Source organism: Lucilia cuprina, chromosome 3 (genome assembly GCF_022045245.1).
Source record: "Lucilia cuprina isolate Lc7/37 chromosome 3, ASM2204524v1, whole genome shotgun sequence".
Taxonomy (NCBI): Eukaryota; Metazoa; Arthropoda; class Insecta; order Diptera; family Calliphoridae; genus Lucilia; species Lucilia cuprina.
The window spans coordinates 55816436-55839024 of record NC_060951.1 but is presented as its reverse complement, the minus strand read 5'-3'; the positions used below and the strand labels follow the sequence as shown (position 1 = coordinate 55839024).

At 27.6% G+C, this 22589-nt stretch overlaps 2 protein-coding genes across 10 annotated transcripts in view; one reads left to right on the top strand and one right to left on the bottom strand.

The window, feature by feature from the left end:
* Positions 1 to 8959, bottom strand: part of LOC111678611 (lysophosphatidylcholine acyltransferase) — a 16537-nt gene extending 7578 nt beyond the window's left edge. The window contains exons 1-2 of one of the 7 annotated variants that reach the window (XM_023440012.2): positions 8828 to 8959; positions 2583 to 3785 (exon numbers count right to left, since the gene is read on the bottom strand). In XM_023440012.2, coding sequence (XP_023295780.2) covers positions 2583 to 2804 — 222 coding nt within the window. In that variant the 5' untranslated portion in view covers positions 2805 to 3785; positions 8828 to 8959. The remainder of the gene's footprint in view (positions 1 to 2582; positions 3786 to 8827) is intronic. The other 6 variants (XM_046945539.1, XM_046945540.1, XM_046945541.1 and 3 more) reach the window with 6 other exon arrangements.
* A 707-nt stretch (positions 8960 to 9666) lies between these two features.
* Positions 9667 to 21951, top strand: LOC111678617 (ubiquitin-conjugating enzyme E2 H). 3 transcript variants are annotated; one of them, XM_046945544.1, is made up of 2 exons: positions 9667 to 9778; positions 20788 to 21951. In XM_046945544.1, exon 2 carries the CDS (start codon positions 20986 to 20988, stop codon positions 21535 to 21537), a length of 552 nt encoding a protein of 183 aa, XP_046801500.1. In that variant the 5' UTR covers positions 9667 to 9778; positions 20788 to 20985; the 3' UTR covers positions 21538 to 21951. The 3 variants fall into 3 exon arrangements, with proteins under 3 accessions (XP_046801500.1, XP_023295791.1, XP_023295790.1); XM_023440023.2 differs by having other exon boundaries at positions 9674 to 9851; XM_023440022.2 differs by lacking the exon at positions 9667 to 9778 and adding an exon at positions 12785 to 13069.
* The last annotated feature ends 638 nt before the right edge of the window (positions 21952 to 22589 follow it).

Sequence of the window (22589 nt, the reverse complement as noted above, 5' to 3'; positions counted from 1 at the left end):
ACTAGAACTGAACTAGAACTGAACTAAAACTGAACTAGAACTGAAATAGAACTGAACTAGAACTGAACTAGAACTGAACTAGAACTGAACTAGAACTGAACTAGAACTTAACTAGAACTGAACTAGAACTAAACAAGAACTCAACTATCTAGCTTCATATATTTCCATCTTCTTCATTGGCTTTAAGAGTTGAGCAATTCTTGTAGCTCAGAAACAAGCAAAACAAAACCATATACTATGCTTAAAAAACACAAGTTTAAATATCAGTTAAAGTTACATATGTACATATATATGTATAAGAATAGGAAAATATTTGTTAATTGTTTTACACTCCACAAAAATACATTTAATTATTTTTAAATTTAAAAATATGTTTTATTTTGTATTACTTTAAAATAAGAGCTTACAAAATACGATAACTCCTTTAACAAACAATAAGTTGTTTTCACTCTATTAAAATAATTTTAATTATTTATATAATTAAATAAAATTATATTCCGTTACAATACAAGAAAAAACAACGATAAAATTTCATTCAAAAAATGTATGTCAAAGTCATTGTCAAGACACTAGCACTGTTGGTGGAAATACTTGTTTTGTTTTATTTTTCTTTAAAAAAAACTAAAGCCCCACTACTCTACTCTTCAGTTAAAGAATCCATATATAAACCTTGTAAATGTTAAAGTATTTTTTATTTCAGTTTTAACATTGACATTGAATTTTTGTGCTCTTTTTTATAAATATAAATAATAATGAGAAAAATTGATTTTTTAATGTTTTAAGGTTAGTTTTACTAAGGTTTATAAAAAAATAAACAAATTAAGATACATGTATAATAAATTAGTACATAATGGAGGGAGAAAAACAATATGAATAAAATAACAAAAAGAGAAAATGTTTAAAAATATTAACTGAGTAAGGTAAAGACTGACAGACAGAGAGTCATGCATATTGATTTGTTTAAAACATAAAAATAAACAAATGTTTGTTAATGATATCTATTATCATTCTAATGATTCACTTTCATTTAAGGTTTATAGTTGTGTGAAAAAAATGATTTCCTCTGAATTGTTTTATTAGTGGGAGGTGATTTATTAAAAAAAGTTAAATGAATGTACATATTTCTTTAGTAAAATATTTTTACAGAAAAAGTAATTGTTACATTCTTCGATTTCTCCAGCTTTTAATGAATCAAATCTGTTTAGAACTTTGTTCAAAAATTACGTTTTTATTTCCTACATTTATTTCTAATTTATTAGCATTGCTTTAATTTTTGCTTAAATTTAAAAACAATAGTATTTTATTTAAAATTCAATAGAAATTATATTAATGAGTCCGCAATTAATCAAACAATTAATTTGTCTAATAAAAAAAATAAATTAATATATAAATTTAACCGAATAAAATCATTCAACTTAAACAAATGAATGTCAAGTGCATGTTTTTTTATTTGTTTAAATAAATTAGCATTCTTTTTAAGACATGCTCGGTTTAAACATGAAAAAATTAAACAAATTAATTATAGAAAGAAAACGATAAGAAAAATAAACAAACAACTATAGAAAGTCAACAAAAAGTGAAAGAAACAGTAGAAAATATAGTATTTGCAAACAAAACTATAACCCAGCGAAATGTTTGGCGACATATTATAAATAGAACTGAACTAGAACTAAACTAGAACTGAACTAGAATTGAACTAGAACTGAACTAGAACTGAACTAGAACTGAACTAGAACTGAACTAGAACTGAACTAGAACTGAACTAGAACTGAATTAGAACTGATCTAGAACTGAACTAGAACTAAGCTAGAACAAACTTGAACTGAGCTAGAACTAAACTAGAACTGAACTAGAACAAATTTAGATGCTTTTTGATCTCTTAGTATATTTTTAAAGTCAGCCTTTTTTTAACTTTTGTGGATCATAATTTTTAAATTAACTAGAACTAGAACTGAACTAGAACTGAACTAGAACGGAACTAGAACTGGACTAGAACGGAACTAGAACTGAACTAGAACTGAACTAGAACTGAAATAGAACTGAACTAGAACTGAACTAGAACTGAACTAGAACTGAACTAGAACTGAACTAGAACTGAACTAGAACTGAACTAGAACTGAACTAGAACTGAACTAGAACTGAACTAGAACTGAACTAGAACTGAACTAGAACTGAACTAGAACTGAACTAGAACTGAACTAGAACTGAACTAGAACTGAACTAGAACTGATCTACAGGAATATTTGAACTGAATAAGAAATAAACAAAACAGAACTCAAGAACATATTGATTTTCAAATCTTATTTATAAATTGTTAAAAAGTGTAAACCCAATTATTTTTCCACTGAAATATTCATTGGGTTAGCAATTAGATTAACTTAGAATATTGAAATTTTTTAAAGAAATTTTATAACAAAATTTTGCTTATACATTCGTAAACATATATAAATTAGCAACAGAAAAATGGTCAAAGTCTGATTTTTTTTAATGGCTAGAAATTTTTTTCTTAAAGGTCAAATGAAATTTGTTTAAATAATATAGATTTATATATTGACTTTCATAAAAAAATGTTAAACACTTACCTTAGCTAATTCTACATTATCAATATTAATACGATGTATAAATGGATTTATATAAGTGCTACCCACAGCATCCCAATTAACATTATCCGATTCTTGGGAATCAGTTTTTGATATAACAGTACTAACGGAGGATGACATGCTGCTATCACCGTTGCTTGTTGTCTCAGTTGGTGGTGTTTTGGCAGACGGCGAACGTCGTCGCTTTATAGTCGAAGTAGTCATTTAAACAAAATTTATTTCTTTATTTACAAAAAAGTTACGTTTTTTAAAGCCAAAAAATCTATATTTAATATGAGAGAATTTTGTTTAAAACATTTAAATTTGTTTAAGAAATTTGTATAATTTTGTTTAAATATCACACTGAATTTAATTTGCCAACAATGCAAAATTTTATTTTTATTATTGTAACGACTTTATGTATTTATTTTATGGCTTAAGACAAGATCTGTTAGCCCCGGCGTACACGTTGTTTTATTTGAAAACTTTTTCTTTTCTAAAATTGTTTATGGTGATCTTTTGGCACTGTTTGTTTAGTGTATATTTTCTATTCTTTTTTTTATATAAATAATTTACTAAACTTTATTTCTTTATTTCACAATTTACTGATAACAAAGTTGTTGCTGATGACACATTAGGTTTGTATCTCTGCCTTTAAATTTATTTTGTTAATGAAAAGAAAAGCATAGAAAAACGCCGCGTTGTTTAACGTGTTCCGTGGTTATGTGATTACTAAATGAATAGATTTTAAAAATTAAATGTCCGGTGGTTTCACGTCAAAGGTTTGTAGTTATTGTATATTGTATACCAATAGGTTTTATCCAAAGAAATTTTTGTATTTTTTTTTGCACATCTACTAGGTGATCGTTAGTCTGCTACTAAACTTGTTTTCTAGAGAGACTCTATCATGGGCAAGAGAGTTTGCTAGCATGGTTTTCTTGCTCTCACTTTTAATATTTACACGTTCCGTAGTAGTCTCTGTTAAGATTTTAATGGTTCTATCAGAGCAATTTGCTTTCTTTAGTAGCTGCTTTCTTTCCTTATTTTCTAGTGAAGGTTGTTTGTTTCAATAGATAATTTATTGATGACGTTGGTTTTTGTGTGTTAACTTATTCGTTTTCTTTTGTTGTTGAAGGCAGATTTCTGTTTTCAGTCGTCAATTTTGTGCAAAACTATAACAGGCATTTACTTTTTTTCTCAATTATTCTGCAATTAAAGAGAGAAAGAGAAAAGAGTATAAAAATATTGCTAAAATTCAAGTAAATATAATAAAGTTTTTTATTTATAAATAAAATATTTAGAATATTTTATTTAGAACGCATTAACACTTGTTTAGACAATATTTTTTTGCAAAAATCACACCATCTTTAAATAAAAATTTTAAATAGACTTTTTACTAATGCAAAGATTTTACTGCTAAATTAATTTCGCTGGTTTTATTTTGATTTCAAAGAACTGACAGTTAATTCGAAAAATGTGTTATGTTATTTTTTTAAAAAATAGATCCACGAGAGCACAAAGTTCAATTAAATCAAATTAAATTATAACACAAACCTATAGCAGCTGTTTTTTAGCTTAACTATTAAAATACTTTTACAATAGAAATAACATAAATTGTGTACATAATGTATTGTTTAATTGGGCACAACTGTTTTAAATTATTTTTGGTGTTTCATTCAATAATCTATCTAAAAACTTTTAACTAAAAACCGTAAAATTAGTAGCAGTCAACTGGAAACCTACTGACAATTTTAAATCGGTCAGTGATTAAATACCATGGCTTAAGTCTGGTCACCTTTAAACACGCAGCATGTATTTCACTTAGGACTCATGGAAACAATGATAGGTACCATAACACAATAATAAGAATACGTTTACCCCTTAACAAGTAGGAAAGTATAGTCGGGCATGGCCGACCATATAATACCCTACACCATGAGTATATTTTTAAAATTTTTACTTTTTTTATAAAGAAACTTTTATGTTGAATATTACCATAATTCCAAAATATTTAAGCAATTTATTGATAAAAAAAACTAAAATTTCTAAATGAGGCCTCATATAGGTCAAATATGGGGCGATCCTCGGTAAATTTGGGAAAAGGATATATTTCTAAATAACAGTTAGTTTTGTTGAGTTTCATTGCGATACAAATGGTTACAAGTCAATTTTAGTCGTTTAAGAAATTTTTTGAAGGGGGGTTTGTATGGGGGCTAAGGTCAAATAAGGGCCGATCCTTACGAAAATCTGCAGTGTCATTTATACTTATATAAAACTTATTTGTGCCAATTTTTAGAGAGATAGCAGAATATTTGACGTAATTATGTCATAAAAAGTTCAAATCGGGAGGTACGGTTGTATGGGGGCTAGGTGAAATAATGGACCGATTTCAACCATTTTCAATAGGCTTCGTCCCTGTGCCAAAAAACATGCTTGGTCCAAATTTCATCAAATTATCTTGAAAATTGCGGCCTGTACCTTGCGCATAAAGTTTACATGGACAGCCAGCCGGTCAGACGGACGGCTGGCTGTCAACTCAGCGACGGCTGTATCAACCGAAAGTTTTTTCCCCAAAGAAAGAACTATCGGCCACAGTCGAGCTGTTACAACAACAACGGACGGACATGTCTTAATCGACTCAAAAAATGATTCTGAATCGATCGGTATACTTTAAGGTGGGTATTGGACCAATATTTTTGTATGCTACAAACATCAGCACAAACGTATAATACCCTCCCTACTATAGTGGTGTAGGGTATAAAAAGCGATGCCACTTAGGTCTCGTGCTAAAAATTAAAATAGTTTATAAAATGTTATTATCTGCTGCCACTAAAAGTTCAACAAACACCTGAGCTTTTTGTTTATAGTTATTTAACAATTTTATCTAAAATGTACTTTGTTCCTAATAGCATGATATACTTTATTATACCAAGCAAAAACTTTGATAACAGGTAAATTGTAGGAGTTATTTAATTGCAGCAATTATCTCATCAAACAATTTAAATAGAAACAAGATAGAAGCATTGACAATAGCGATCACTATGGTGAACTAGAACTGAACTAGAAATGATCTAAAATTGAACTAGAGCTTGAATTAAACTAGAACTAAACTAGATTGTAACTAAAACTGAACTAGAACTAATTTGAACTGAACTAGAACTGAACTAGAACTGAACTGAACTAGAACTGATCTAGAACTGAACTAGAACTGAACTAGAACTGAACTAGAACTGAACTAGAACTGAACTAGAACTGAACTAGAACTGAACTAGAACTGAACTAGAACTGAACTAGAACTGAACTAGAAATGATCTAAAATTGAACTAGAGCTTGAATTAAACTAGAACTAAACTAGATTGTAACTAAAACTGAACTAGAACTAATTTGAACTGAACTAGAACTGAACTAGAACTGAACTAGAACTGAACTAGAACTGAACTAGAACTGAACTAGAACTGAACTAGAACTGAACTAGAACTGAATTAGAACTGATCTAGAACTGAACTAGAACAGAACTAGAACTGAAGTAGAACTGAACTAGAACTGAACTAGAACTGAACTAGAACTGAACTAGAACTGAACTAGAACTGAACTAGAATTGAACTAGAACTGAACTAGAACTGAACTAGAACTGAACTAGAACTGAACTAGAATTGAACTAGAACTGAACTAGAACTGAACTAGAACTGAACTAGAACTGAACTAGAACTGAACTAGAACTGAACTAGAACTGAACTAGAACTGAACTAGAACTGAACTAGAACTGAACTAGAACTGAACTAGAACTGAACTAGAACTGAACTAGAACTGAACTAGAACTGAACTAGAACTGAACTAGAACTGAACTAGAACTGAACTAGAACTGAACTAGAACTGAACTAGAACTGAACTAGAACTGAACTAGAACTGAACTAGAACTGAACTAGAACTGAACTAGAACTGAACTAGAACTGAACTAGAACTGAACTAGAACTGAACTAGAACTGAACTAGAACTGAACTAGAACTGAACTAGAACTGAACTAGAACTGAACTAGAACTGAACTAGAACTGAACTAGAACTGAACTAGAACTGAACTAGAACTGAACTAGAACTGAACTAGAACTGAACTAGAACTGAACTAGAACTGAACTAGAACTGAACTAGAACTGAACTAGAACTGAACTAGAACTGAACTAGAACTGAACTAGAACTGAACTAGAACTGAACTAGAACTGAACTAGAACTGAACTAGAACTGAACTAGAACTGAACTAGAACTGAACTAGAACTGAACTAGAACTGAACTAGAACTGAACTAGAACTGAACTAGAACTGAACTAGAACTGAACTAGAACTGAACTAGAACGGAACTAGAACTGAACTAGAACTGAACTAGAACTGAACTAGAACTGAACTAGAACTGAACTAGAACTGAACTAGAACTGAACTAGAACTGAACTAGAATTGAACTAGAACTGAACTAGAACTGAACTAGAACTGAACTAGAACTGAACTAGAACTGAACTAGAACTGAACTAGAACTGAACTAGAACTGAACTAGAACTGAACTAGAACTGAACTAGAACTGAACTAGAACTGAACTAGAACTGAACTAGAACTGAACTAGAACTGAACTAGAACTGAACTAGAACTGAACTAGAACTGAACTAGAACTGAACTAGAACTGAACTAGAACTGAACTAGAACGGAACTAGAACTAAACTAGAACTAAACTAGAACTGAACTAGAACTAGAACTGAACTAGAACTAGAACTGAACTAGAACTGAACTAGAACTGAACTAGAACTGAACTAGAACTGAACTAGAACTGAACTAGGACTGAACTAGAACTGAACTAGAACTGAACTAGAACTGAATTAGAACTGAACTAGAACTGATCTAGAACTGAACTAGAACTTAATTAAAACTAAACTAGAACTGAACTAGAACAAATTTAGATGCTTTTTGATCTCTTAGTATATTTTTAAAGTCAGCCTTTTTTAAACTTTTGTGGATCATAATTCTTGAATTTTAATTATGATATAGAACTGGAACTGAACTAGAACTAAACTAAAACTGAACTAATCTAGAACTGAGCTGGTGCTTTTTGATCTGTTAGTAAATGTTTAAAGTCAGACATTTTTTGTGGATCGTAACTTTTATATTTTGATTGTTAAGACTATAAAAAATATTTCCATCCGATAATGCAATTCCATAGTAAAGTAGAACAAGAATTATACCTATTAATATTTATCAATAACAAGGCAATACAAAATAACAGACAACGCTCAGACTGAAGATTAAAAATTATGATTTGAAAACAAAAACAAACTGCTAACTTGACTCATGTTGAAATAAAATGAATCGTTGATTTCCCAAATTTAAAAAATAAACAATACACACATTTATTCCAAAGATAATATTAAAATGAAATTTTTTTATTGCAATTTCTACTCAAAACATTTGGCTATTATATGTACATATTGTACATATATATTCTAGAGGAGCCCACAAAACATCGAATTTGTTTGAATGGGTGTCATTTTATTTATTAGTTAAAAAGATCGCATATGTACTTGAGTAAAATGCACAATTTTTAAGGAAATCAAAAAAGTCCTATGAACTTTTACACTGTTCAATCGATTTTCGGCACGGATTATCATTAGATTGGGCTAAAATTTTACATCCATTAGATTTAGACAGTAATAAACAAAATAAGACTCATCCAAGTAAAATTTATATTTTCGGGTCCCCTCTAATATGTACATACGTTCGTATGTAGATATGTATGCATATGAGTTTGTTTGAGTATATTATGCATATACAAATGTACATACAATAAGAAAAACATCAGGCGATTTTGTTGTCTCTATCCTCAAAACAACAATGAACCAAATTGTATGTTGTTTTCTTTTTGTCGTTTACTATACCGTAATTCATATTGTTCTACAAACAAACAACAGAAATATATTAATTATTATGGAGAAAACGAAAATCCCAACAAAAAATTAGAAGACACATGGGGTGTGCATGAGTAATCTCACACCATCGCAATTACATTTAAATATTCATGAGTTTTTTTTAAATATTTCAGTATGAAATAGCCTTGGATTAATGTATAAATAATATCAAATTTATTATTTAGTTTTTTTTTGACACTATTAAAATTTAACTCTTTAGTACATAAACGTATTTCTTTATCGATGCCTTGACATTCAAATGTATATATATATATATATTTATTTTATTTTATAAATTTTTATTCACCTTTAGTGTTTTAACTTCTCACTTTAGTTTATTAATTAATTAATATATTATTTTAAAGTTTTTTCTTACAAAAAATTTACACTGCTGGAATTCACAAGCTTTTTTACATTAAAGTCGCTTGCCGCAAAAGTACTGAAAAAGAAAAACAACAAATTTTTTTATTCTCTGCATAACAATGACTATTGTGAATGATAGCGCTGTCATTGTAAATTCTAAATAGTGCTGCCACTTGTTTTATTTTGGAAAATTCACAAAATTGATAGGTTTTAATGCAATTACTAGTTTTTGTGAAAAATATCTCGATGAATTTTAAATGTTCATATTTTAATCCATTTTGGATCTGGATGCTAAATACATGCCAAACTTTTCTGAATAATAACTAACTTTTACAGCAGCATCATATTATATATATAATTAGAAAGAAACATTTTATGATTTAATATTAATTGTTCGAGGACTGTTTTAGACAATATATTACAAATTGTGCTGCTTATGTTACTGATATGTCCGATCTTTAAAATTTTTCGCACTTGTACAGCTTTTGCATTTAGTTAAAGTCGACGTTTTGCATTTTTTGAGAGGGTATAATATTGGAAAAAGGTAAATAATAAAATCAAAACTTTCAATCCACGTCTCTGCCGTCATTTCCATTTTAAATTGGAAATTTTTGTGACACACAAACCTCGCCTCTCAGTTGCTTTGCTGAGTTCATATAAAAAAATTAAATTTTCAATATCAAAATTGCTGAGCCTAAACAAAATTCCAAATTTTCATATGACAGTAGTTAAGCCGCCACCAAAAGTTTTTTGTGCAAGCCGTTGCTATTAATGTTGGTCGGTGCAGGTTTCTGAATAGGAAAAGAAAAAATTGATTAAATTACAAAATTACAATTGAAGATTACGAAAACTTAAAACAAATTATTAAAAAAACAATAAATGAATACTGTGGATAGTGAGTATGAAAGACAAAGTTATTTATTAAAAACAGAAAGAAGTTTTGCAAAAAATCAAATCTAATAGCAAAGGTAATGTATTTGAGTGTTTATTATTATTCTGTGGCAAATTGTATTTTAAAACACGGAAATGGAGCTTTTTATTTATATCTACCTGTATGTAGTAATGTGTAATTTGTTTTAAATGCAAATTGTCTTATTAAATGCATTTGCAAATGTCAATTATTTTCTTTAAATTGTCATTATATATTTTTGTTCTCATTTCGCCTCTCCTTATTGTTGTTATTATTATTGTGTCTTTTTCTATATTTCGCGTTTTTTTTCTTTGTATTGTCTTGATTTTTTGTTTGTTTTTACAAATTTATTTTTTTTGTCTTGGACTTTTTGATTAGTATTTGTTTATTTACGTGTTAGCACTAAAATTTTATTGATTAAATTTGTGTTTATTTGATTTATAAAGATTTACTATGGAAGAGAGAGGGCAAAAATGTAACATTTTATTTGTTTAAATTTAGAAGTACAAATTCCCTAACTTTCTAAAACTTAATTATATAAAATTTCTATAAAGTTTCATTAATTCAGACAGAACTTTTTGGATCCGCTACAAATCCAATTTTTATTAAGTACCATGGGTAGATGTCTATATAACAAAGGTGTCTGTCTATATAATATTTATTGGGCTGTTGATCTTTTTATATATAAGTTATTTGTTTCTTTATGCATATGTATATATATTTGTTGTTGTGTATTTGTCCCCCTAATTTCTATTGTTGTTTAATTTTGGGTAGTACCTAGTTGTTCTTGTTATAATTCTTGTTTTGAATTCTCCACTTTCCTCTTACTGCGTTGTTAAATAACATGTTTATGTACATAATAAAAGAAGTATATACATAAGAAATTTATATACATAAACATGTATGTATGTAGCTATATACTACGCATTAAAAAAGACAAGTTATGTTTTTATTTCAAATATTTTGGATTTCATTTCTTTGTTTGCTGATTAACATTGAAATAAACATACAGCATATGTATGTATGTTGGTGGGGTTTAAACAGCGATGAACGAAAATTAAAAAAGTATTCTTAAATACTATATCAAAAATATTTGAAAATTGTGTGTAGTTCAATTGTTATTATCAATATTAAATTTGTTATTGTAACACGTCTTCTTTTGTCGAAATTTTAATTGTTTTGAAAATTGTGATATAGACGTAATACATTTTCCGAATTTTCCCATTGCTGAAAATTATAAAATGACTATTTAAAGAAATTGCTCCACTGTGCATGAGTAGGAGAAAATTTATTTTTGCACTTTAATTTTAACTTAGGGTTGCCATGTTTTTATACTCTACTCCGCTGTAGTACTTAGATCATAATTAGTTTGATCTTATGATTATTTTTATTAAATAGGTAAAATGAATGATTAATTAACGATTATTTTGAATTATTTTAATTAATAATTGATTGCGATTAAAAATAATCTAAAAACAATCAGGGATTAATTGGAATTAATGAAAATAATAAAAAAATCAAAATTAATCAAAAAATTAGTTGATTATTTTTAAGGATTAATTTTGATTTTTTCATATATTTAGTATAATTCCCTCCCAAAAAAACTCTAAGAAAAATTTAATTATTTTTCCGGCAATCCGCTTAAAATTACGAATTTTTTTGAGACCCATTTCGAAAAAAATAGTTTAATTGATTATTAACCTAATCGAAATTTTACAGCTATGTTCGTAATATACAAAGTTGAGTAGAAATCTTGCAAATAAATCATTTTGAAAATTTTAGAGATGGATAGAGGATTTTTTTAGAATTTCAAAGCTTTTTCAAATGAAACTGTCTGAGCCTCGTTAACTCCACGTCCGGTTATCGTTTAACCTGTAGATATTATTTCTGTTAAAATTGTCAACATAACCTTACGATAAGAGTAATTGGGGGTGAATCTATTTGAAAGTGATATTTTTATTCCAAAGATAACTAAAGTCCTTAGATATCTTCGGGATATATGACATGTCATTTTATAATCAAAATGTCTTAAAAACATTGTATGTATGTTTTGGAAGATTTTGCTCAAATCTCAAACATTTTTTTGAAAAATGTGTTTTTTTTTATAAAAAATCTGATAAAAAAAAATCAAAATACATGTTCCTGTTAAATTTTACACTCCTTCAATTAAAATCAACGTCCCTATTTAAGAAATTTTAAAAGGCAATTTTCTAAAATTACCTTAAAATTCATGAAAATTTTAAAATTCTTTTGAATTTTTATCTTCGAGTTGGCATCAAATGAAACAATAATGGCACTTTTTCGAATCCTTGTAGTTTAGAGATTATTTTATCAGCTTAAGAATTTTTTCAAAGAAAAATTCCAATATCCTAAAATCTTTATGAAAACAAAGAAATCTTATGACTTTCATGTTTCTGCCTATTTGACCAACAAAACCCGATTTGAATTTAGTTAAAAATGTTAAAACTTACTATTGTTTAATGTAACTTAGGCCCTTTTGGGTTTCGGAAAAAACAAATTCTCAAGGGCGTAAGTTTCATATGTCCATAAGTAAAATAATTTGTCAATAAGAAGTAAGCTTAACTTGAGAAAATGTTGAATATTTTTGGTTTATTTATCATTTTGGACGTTGTTTTACTTCTCCTGAAAAAATTCGTACATCTATGACGATGTATAAGATGCTATTGTTACAATGAATTTAATTTGTAACAGGCTTTATCAATTTGAAATAATTTAGACATTAAAAAAATTAAATCATTAGGCATTTTATATCGTAATTAAACTCAGCAAATAAATTCGATAAAGTATTATTTCTTCAAAAATTAGTTCAATTAGAAAAAGAATTTTAGAATTCTTTATTTTTCTCAAAATATACATATATAATTTCCCCTTTAATGTACTAGTTTGATAATGTTGGCAATCATATCTTTTCTTGTATAGGGTTTTTTGTATTTGCTAAAACATTGCTTTTGCTTTTTTCATTTATTTCTGTCAGTACAATTTTGTTATTCAAAGGTGCAAGTTGTCAAGAGAGAGTAAAAGAGCGATTACAAAAGTAAAATCGGTGTGCGTGTGTGCATTTGTCAGTGGAGTGAGTGTGTGTAGGTTTTACACTTGCAGACAAAGAAGAAAATTTTAAATACAAAAGCTGATTGTTAAATTAAAAAAAAAGCAAGCAAAATATTAAAATTCAATAAAATCTTAATAAATTACTTAATAGCAGTTAAACCATCTTACTTTAAAGAAATTACAAACGCAGTAGTATAATTTAAAAAGGTACTTAATAATTAATTTTTTTCTCTTGGTTAACAAAAACTGCACATTTAATCATTGTTCATTTAGGTACCTATATGTATGTTTCATTTTTTTATCTAGTGCTTTTGTAATTTGCATTTGTTTAATATTCCGTTTTATATTGTTTGTTTCTACTGTTCATTTGCTAAAAAAGAAATATTTGGTCATGACTTTATTTATATATGATTGTGTGTATTTGTCTGTTTTTTTCTATTATTTTTGTTGTCTGTTATTTTTTTACTTTTTCATTATCACTGTATTATATAGAATAATTAAGCTACTTACAATTAATGACAAAAAAATTTTTCATTTTGTGTTAACTTTGTTTTTGTTTGTTTTCCTATTTTAGGTTTTAACTAATAATTAAATTTATTGTATTGTTTTTATGTTAAGGTTATTGTAAAATTCCATATGTATTTTGTATGTACATTGGCAAAATGGCTAGAACAATAGTTACACCCTACTTCCTGCAAATTATTTACATTTGTTTCTACGTTTTTTTTTACATAGAAAATTATGCTGTTAACAAGTTCATAGGTATTTTATTTTTTCGTTAGAAACGATTAAATTGCGTTTCTTTTTTAAATGTTATTTTAATTTATTTTCCTTGTTTTTTAGCTTTTTATTTATTTTTGTTTATCATCATCTGTTTGTTATGTTGAATATCTTGTTTTCTCCCTCTCTTTCCAACACAATAGAAAAAACAGGGGGCTATTTATTTGTATTTCTTTTTTTGTTTTTTCCATTCCTATAAGGCACCTCCACTGTGTGGTGAATTTGTTTTTGTTTTATTTATTTTTTCATTTGCTCTCTTTGAGTTTGTCTTGTTGTGTTGTTGTTTTTTATATCTGTTATTTTTTTGTCTTGTTCTTATTTTGTAAATATCGAACAGCTGAGCTTGTTTGTGTTGACAAAACAGTGTGAGAACAGAAAAAAAGGAAATAAAAATAAATCATCTTAATTTTAACTTTGATCACATCCAATAAATTGTTTATAAATTTAGTTTTTGTATCAATGTGTACGTGTTTTTAGAAAAAAGAATACTATTTTGTTTGTTATTAAAAAAGAACAATGCAAGTTTAAATAATTATGAGCTACAGATCTATAACATGGAAATTTTGTTTTAGTGGTGCGTTGGTAATATCTGAAAATAAAGTTTTCACATTCACCTTTAAGTGTTTGTGTGTGTATGTATAACAGTTTAGAATCTCATTCGAATCAAGAAAACATTCTGCAACGATTTAACGACATCAGTGCTTCCCTCTGTTCATGTAAGCCATTCAGTCAAAGTTTGGATCTCAATATTATTAAGAAACAAGTGTGATTATATAGTCGAACATAGACCCAGTGAGCATGTTAAAAATGTTAATTATTTTTTAAATAATAACGCACTTAATTTAGTTTTTCCTTAATTCTGTAATATTTTTACTTATTCTTGGCAAAAAAGATAATTTTGGCGGTTGCGGTAAATATTTTGGTAGAGAAATTTACGTCTACTTCAAGGTTATTTATGTACAATTTAAGCATAATACCCTCCCCACTATAGTAGTGCAAGGTATAATGAACAGTAGTTGGTGCGCATTCTTATTTTGTCTTTAGGAGGAAGTGATTTTTGACAAGTATCAAATGAGATTTTATACCTATATAGTAATCAAAATATAACTTCAAAGACTTGTCAGTAGATAAATTAATAAATCAATTAATACACAAGACCATTGACGAAATAGTTGATTAGTTCATAAACTAGATTATTGACTTGTCAATAGATTAGTCCATTCTGTGAACAGATCATAACCCAGCAGTTCGACAAAGAGTCAATGCAATCAAAAGATTTAAGAATACATTTCTCAGACTAATCAATATACTTAGTAGTCCATAGTCTATTCAGTTGATGAATTAATAGCTAAGTTCATAGATTTGACCATTGTGTAATCAATAGATTAGTCCATATATATAGTAATATACTAATACATACACTAGTCTATTTACAAGTCAATAAATTGGTCATTAGATTAGACAAAAGTCTAATCTATTGAATTTAATAGTCCACTAGTTATTAAGAGGATAGATAAATTCATTGATTTAGTATATAGACTAGACCAAAAACTTGTCAAAATATGAGTCCATATAATTTTGAATATAAAATTACACATAGGGTAAATGTACCAATAGTCGGCAGTTTAACTTTTTTCTCTTTTTCAAACTATCCCCCTAAAGAGTCGGTAAATGTTATTACGATGATTTTTAGTTATTTCAATTATGTGTTTAGTTAAGTTTTAGATCTATTTATCTTTTTTGAAAAACAAATAACTAGTTTTTAGTAATTTGTAAATTTTGTTAAAAACTCCACATTTTCCAATAGTCGGCACCAGTGTTCCTAACTTCGACAAAAAATGTCCCTATAGTCGGCAGTAGATTTTTTGTTCGAAAAAAGCATATTTATTTATAGAAAAAAGTGATATATACACAATTTTCCAAAGAAAATATTTAATTAAATTTTTTCTATAGAAATAACTGTAATAATATCGTTTTTTCTGTAGAAAAATATGTTATGAACATAATTATAATTGTAATAAGTGTACATAATAACATTTTTTTCTATAGAAAAAGAGTTATACATGCAATTTTCTGTACAATATTATATTTTTTGTTAGAGAAAAAAGTAATTTTTTATAGGGAAAAGTGTTATATGTACTGTTTTTTAAAGAAAATCTTTTATAAAAATATGCAATTTCCTATAGGAAAAAATTTAACATAAGTTTCATAGAGGATATTATAATAAGAACACTTTTCTATAGAAAAAATGTCATACTAGGAACTTTCTATAGAAAAAAATGTTATACTCATAATTTTTTTGTAAAAAGCAATTTTGTAAGAAGCAATTTTGTTAGAAAAAATTTCAATATGCAAAATTTTTAATAGAAAAAACTGTTATACACATATTTTTTGTATAGAAAATTATATTCTGTAGTAAAAAATTGTAATCTTCTGTAGAAAAAGCTATTATAGAAGTAATTTTCTATAGAAAAAAGGGTATACACAAAATTTTTCATAGAGAAAACTGATATACATACATAATTTTTTGTATCAAAAATTGTTATACATAAAATTTTCTATAGAAAAAAATTGTATACACATAATTCTCTATAGAAACAAATGTTGTACAATCAATTTTCTATAGAGGAAATTGTAATATACATAAATTTTTATAGAGAAGTGTTATACATAAATTTTTTTACAAAAATAACTGTTATACATATAATTTTTGAAGAGAAAATTGTTATATAGAAATTTTTCATAGTAATATACCCAATTTTCTATAGAGAAATAATAAATTTTAGAGTGCCGACTATAGAATACGTATGATCGAACTTAATACCCAGTAGTCGGCACCCCTATGCCGACAATAAGAATTCATAAAAAATTGTGTTCCTAATGGCGGCAGCGATTAAAATTACAAAAAAATATATTTTTAACTAACTTTTTCACTTTAAATTGAATATTTCAACTGTTTTCTTTCATTTAAATCAATTTTTGTCAAATAAATCATTTAATTTCATATAAATATTCACTTGTTTAAGGTGGCACTAAAACTAATTTTTTTTTAAGAAAACTGACAGTACTACAAATGCTGCAAAGCTGTCACTAAAAAACGTCAAATATAGAGGAAATTAGTAATCCTACTTAAATTTACTCATTTCATAAAGCAAAAAGACCATATTTTCTATGAAATATAGATCAAACCTTAATAAATTTGTACAGCTTTTCTTATTTATTTACATTTTTATGTAAAAGATGCCGACTACTGGGTGATGCCGACATTAGGAGCATTTACCCTATAAAGTTGCTCGATACTTTATTGCAACTTAAAGAAGAAATAGTTCAGTATAATTTTCTTAATTTCCCTGTAATTATGAAAAAATATCCTCCTAAAAACATAAAAATAAAATCTAGTTTAATAAAATTATATTTCGTATTAGCGCATTATATAGTCTGCTAATACTTACTTATTTGTTTTCTTCTCTCAATTAACGTCATTGTCTTTAAATAAAATATAGTACAGCGGATAGACACTGAATGCAATTAACAAATCTTTAAATAACTCTGTAAAACCCCATCACTATTATAAATAAATTAGAAATCATTATTGTTGAATATTGAAAAAATATTATTTTGCTTAACACACCTTTCTTTTTTTTAATAAATTCTCATACTATGCGTTATAGTAGAGAATTTACTTTGTTTTATTAAAATTTAGTTTTCTAAAAACATGGTTAAATGACCCCCACTTTAAATAGTATACATTTTTAAAACATATGTACATATAAACTTATGTATATATGATGTTTTTCTTTGTTTTCTTTATTTATTTTACACATAGGTTTTTTTTCTGTTTTTGCAAAACCAAAAATTAAATGAAATATAACAACATCACAACAAATTATCAGTTTGGGAATAATAATAATATAAAAAAAAGAAAAAATATTGCATATGTAGTTAATTTTTTGTAAGAATCGCAAAGAGTTCAATATATATTTTGTAGAATACACCAACATTTGAAAGTTTATATTCCACGAAATATTTCCATTTCATAAACGTTTTATAAATTTATTGTTGATTGAGTAATATTTTTATGAATACGAATATTAACTGTTAAGTTTCTATACGAGATGTAGTATTTTTCAGAAATAGTGTTTTTCAAGCGGAGATTTTAGCAATAACTGTTCACCACTCAATTGTAGTCTTTAGAGGTAATAAGGTTGGTAACACGCTTGAGCTGTGTATTGGCGAAGATCAGCCAATGAAAACAGTATGACATTTTCTTTATATAGAATCTAAGTCTAATTAGAAGCTATAGCTGGTTGTGACATATCCTTTTCTTCAACTTTCTGGAGGAAGTTATCACTTACACATCTTCCTCTTCTAGTCTTCTTTATATTTTCTTATTAAAGGGTACCAGAATGGACCCATTGGATCTCGGTGGATTTTTAACATATAGATTTCCTTACAGAACAAAGAATATTGATAAGAGGAGCTAGAAACAGTAAGACATTTTCTATGTACAAAATCTGATAGCTCGGTATAACTATTCCTCTTTTTCGCCTTCTGTCTTTCTATTTTCTTTGTTCTTATTAAAGTGAATTAGAATGGATCCACTGGGCCTCTAAATGGATTCATAACATATAGATTTCGTTACAGGACAAAGAATATTGACAAGAGGAGCTAGAAACAGTAGGACATTCGAATGCTCGGTGTGACCATTACTCTTTTTCGCCTTATGTTTTACTATTTTCTTTATTCTTATTAAAGGGAATCACAATGGACCAATTGGGATTCCGAAGTTATGGTATAAAAACATTTGAAATTAAACGTGAAAGAGGGAACTATCCGGAGAATTCCTGTGCACATATTTTTTCAATATATTTTTAAAAATACAGTAATAGTTCCTATAGTTTAGGTTTAAAGCGTAGTATATTTGATTTTCTTAAAAAAACATTGAGATAGAAGACAAAATTGATCAATAATCATAGAAGTTTAATCTATTGGTATGTCTCTTGAATAACCAGTCTAATACCCTGATAACAAAACAAGAAGATAAAATGTTATTTGTTTGTCAAGTTAATAAAATTTCATTAAAACAAATATCCTTTATTACAAACACAAACTATATGTACATATTTTCCTATAACACTTCTTGAGTAGTAGGACTACTACACATACTTTTAAGTCTTTTTTTATCTCGAAAAGTGTTATTCGTTAACAAAAGACCAGCAATTTTTTTTAATTAAAAACGAAATTCAGCCTAAAAGTATGCTTTTTCACATATCAAACCCCCAGAAAATAATAAAAACTTAGCCTTTTATGTCATACATGTATATTTATTTACCTTACAAGTAGTTGCAACTAGCAACATACTCATATTACATTGCTGTTGGTGCAGCAACAACAACAAAAAGAAAACGCTTTCAAACATCATTCAGTTATTATTGTGACAACTTTTTTTTTTTTTTTTTGCAAAAATAGACCACGTTTTACACTTTTGCTTATGAACTATTTTATGTAAAAATATATGCATGCTCGGCGTATGCAATTCCAATATAACGACCTACTAACCTCATTTACAAAAAAATCATACATATATACACACATATATATATACTTGCTTAACCATAATCTATGTAGAGTCCCCTCTATCTTGGTTTATATTTACGACATGTGAGTGTTTATTTCTCGCTGCAGCTGTATGCCAAAAAAAAAAAAAATAGTAAAAATATGCACATTTTACGAGAGGGAAAACAACATTGACGTCAATGCTAAATTTCAAAATGCATTTTGTGTAATATTCGTTTTAATAAATATTTTGTTTTATATATTTATCCAAATTTTATAGAAAAATCTGTAAAATTTTACTTCCGCATTGCTTACAAAAGATTGTAAATAAAAAGTTTCTAATTTGTTTATAATTTATTGATTTTCATAAAGAATTTTGATGGAATTTGGTGATTCTAAAATTTTAAGAAAATTGTCAAGTCTTTGGTCTAAAGTAGACTATACTAATGGGTTGTTTTAAATCTGACATCGAAATTTCTCTAACATTTTACATTTTTATGTATATTTTAGATTCAGATTTGACAAGGATGAAACAATATATAACACAGGTTTAACCTTTATTTTGAAGCCAATATTTGGGATTTTAAGGGCGGGTTTCTTACTTCTCAGTTAAACTAGGCTTAACTTGCTGTTAGATTAAACTCGAAACAAATTTAGGCGGACCAATGATTGTGTTTTTCAGTTTTAGATTTAAGCTCAGTTAACTTTGTTAGTATTGCCAACTTTTCACTCAAAAACATAAACAATGAACATCTGTTTTTTTGCAAAAAATACTTTTGTAAAATGAAAAATTTTGGAAAAATGTTAAATAAACATTTAAAACAGTAATAAATAAAACAAAACAAATCAGAAAATTGCAATTTACTGAAAATATTAAGTTTTTGTTCTTCCGAAATCATTATAACTTAATTTTCCAATTACACTCAGTTAAACTAAGATAATAAATAACTTTACTGATAACTGATAAACACGAAACATATAAATTAAACCAGGTTTAACCAAAGAATGAAGATTATCTTTATCAGAAAAACTCGCCCTTAGAAGACTATAAAAACGTTATACATAAATATACTTTCCTGCTGTTAAACAATTTGGCAATATTTGACAAAATCGTGTTTATACCTTATACTATTTTGGTGGGGAGGGTATATTGGGTTTGTGCTGATGTTTGTAACACACACCTCCTTAAAGTATACCAATCGGCTCAGTATCATTTTCGATTTATGTCTGTCCGTCCATGTTGACCTTGTAATCAAACTACAGGTCGCAATTTTGAAGATAATTCAATGATATTTGATACATAATATTCTACTTATTGCCCCAGGGACGAAGCCAATTGAAAATGGTTAAGATCTGTCCATTTATTTCACCTAGCCTCCATACAATTGAACCTCCGAATAGAGCTTTTATGTTTATAAGTGTATTTGAGGCAAGGTACAATTCAACTTAAATGCTTTATTATGAAAACTGAATCACATTTTATTTGTATACAGGTGTCGACCAACTTTTTAATAATAAACATTACAAGGTTTATAAATAAATGTTCTTTTAATTAATATCCTTCTTTCTCTCTCTTACTTTACTTCTAGATCTTGGCAAATAATTAAAACAATTAGAAGGCCCAGACAACGGAATAGCCACGTGTGTGAGAATACGTGGGATTTTGGTTTGGGAGACGTTCAAATTATTGTGATACAAAAAACACCCATCCTATAGCTCCACACTAGAAAAAATATAAACAAACACCTATAGTTATATAAAAAAACAATAATTATACATACAACAAGATGTCCTCACCAAGTGCTGGCAAACGTCGCATGGACAATGATGTCATCAAATTGATAGAATCAAAACATGAGGTTACAATTATCGGTGGCCTTAATGAATTTCATGTAAAATTCTTTGGTCCTCATGGGACACCGTACGAAGGTGGCGTTTGGAAGGTTCGTGTCTACCTGCCCGACAACTATCCCTTCAAATCACCCAGTATAGGTTTTGTAAATAAAATCTATCATCCTAATATAGACGAATCGTCCGGTACCGTCTGTCTCGATGTCATAAATCAGGCCTGGACTGCACTGTATGATTTATCAAATATTTTTGAATCATTTTTGCCACAGCTGCTCACATATCCCAATCCAGTCGATCCACTTAATCGTGATGCAGCCTCACTGTATTTACATGAACCTGAAGAATATCACCGTAAAGTAGCTGATTATGTACAACGTTATGCCACAGAGGAGGCTTTGAGAGCCGCCCAAGTTGAGCGTGAGAGTAGTGATAGTGAATCCAGTATGTCAGACTATAGTGAGGATGAGGCAAGGGATATGGAGTTATAATACCGGTTTAATATTAAGTTAATATTATGAATTTGAAAATAATTGCAATAATTATATAGAATACAATTTTAATGAAGAAGCAAAACAAAAAAAAAAAAAAGAAAGAAAAAGAACATGAAGAAAAGGCAACCAACCAACCAATATAAAATGAATTAATAATGTTAAAGAAAAACAACAAATTAAAAAATGAAGGAAAACACAAAAAACAAACACCTTACAGTAATTTAAACTCTAACCCTCTTTACTAAATAACACAAACAAACAAATAGTTATAATAAAATGAAGAAAATACAATATGTAATAGTGTAATAAATGAAAATTAACTTAGTCAATCAACCAATCAATATGAAACTCTAAAAAAAAACACAACATATAACCAACAACCGCCACTATTTAAAATTTGTTTTCTCTAAACTTATACAAAATACTTAACAAAATTTACATAAATACAACACAGAGAATAATAATATTTTAAATTTAAATTCCCTTTACAAACAAATAACACAAATTTGTAAAACAACACAACTACAAAACATACATTATCTTTTACACTACAACAAATACTATGTACTACTACTACTAACGCCACCACCTCCTCTAACTACCTAAAAACAAAATTTATATTTTATTTTTAAAAACCTACATAACCACACTAAACAAAACCATCATCAACACAACGACCACCCTAATCCTCTAACAACTACTACTACTACCCCTCAATCCGCTCCCTCTCTTTATGTTTTCTTTATTCCTTAAAAAATAACTATTTTGTTTGTTTTAATAATTTTACAAATTATTTTCAAATTCTTGAGTCTTTTTTTTAATTTTTTTTTTATTTTTTATAGCTTTTTCTTGTTTCAAATATAACTCTTCCTTTAATTATTAATAATACTTATGTAATTTTAAGCCATTTTTTTGTTGTAAAAAATTAAAAAAAAATACACATATTTTCTCCATTTGTTCTCTCTCTCTCTCTCGTAACATTTTATTTTTATTTAGCCTTTAACTTAGCGTGTAATTAAAAGAAGAAAAAAAAAACAAAAACAAATAAT

What these genes read in the sequence shown, in the direction of transcription:
- LOC111678617 (XM_046945544.1), top strand. Translation starts at nt 20,986, where the DNA reads ATGTCCTCACCAAGTGCTGGCAAACGTCGCATGGACAATGATGTCATC.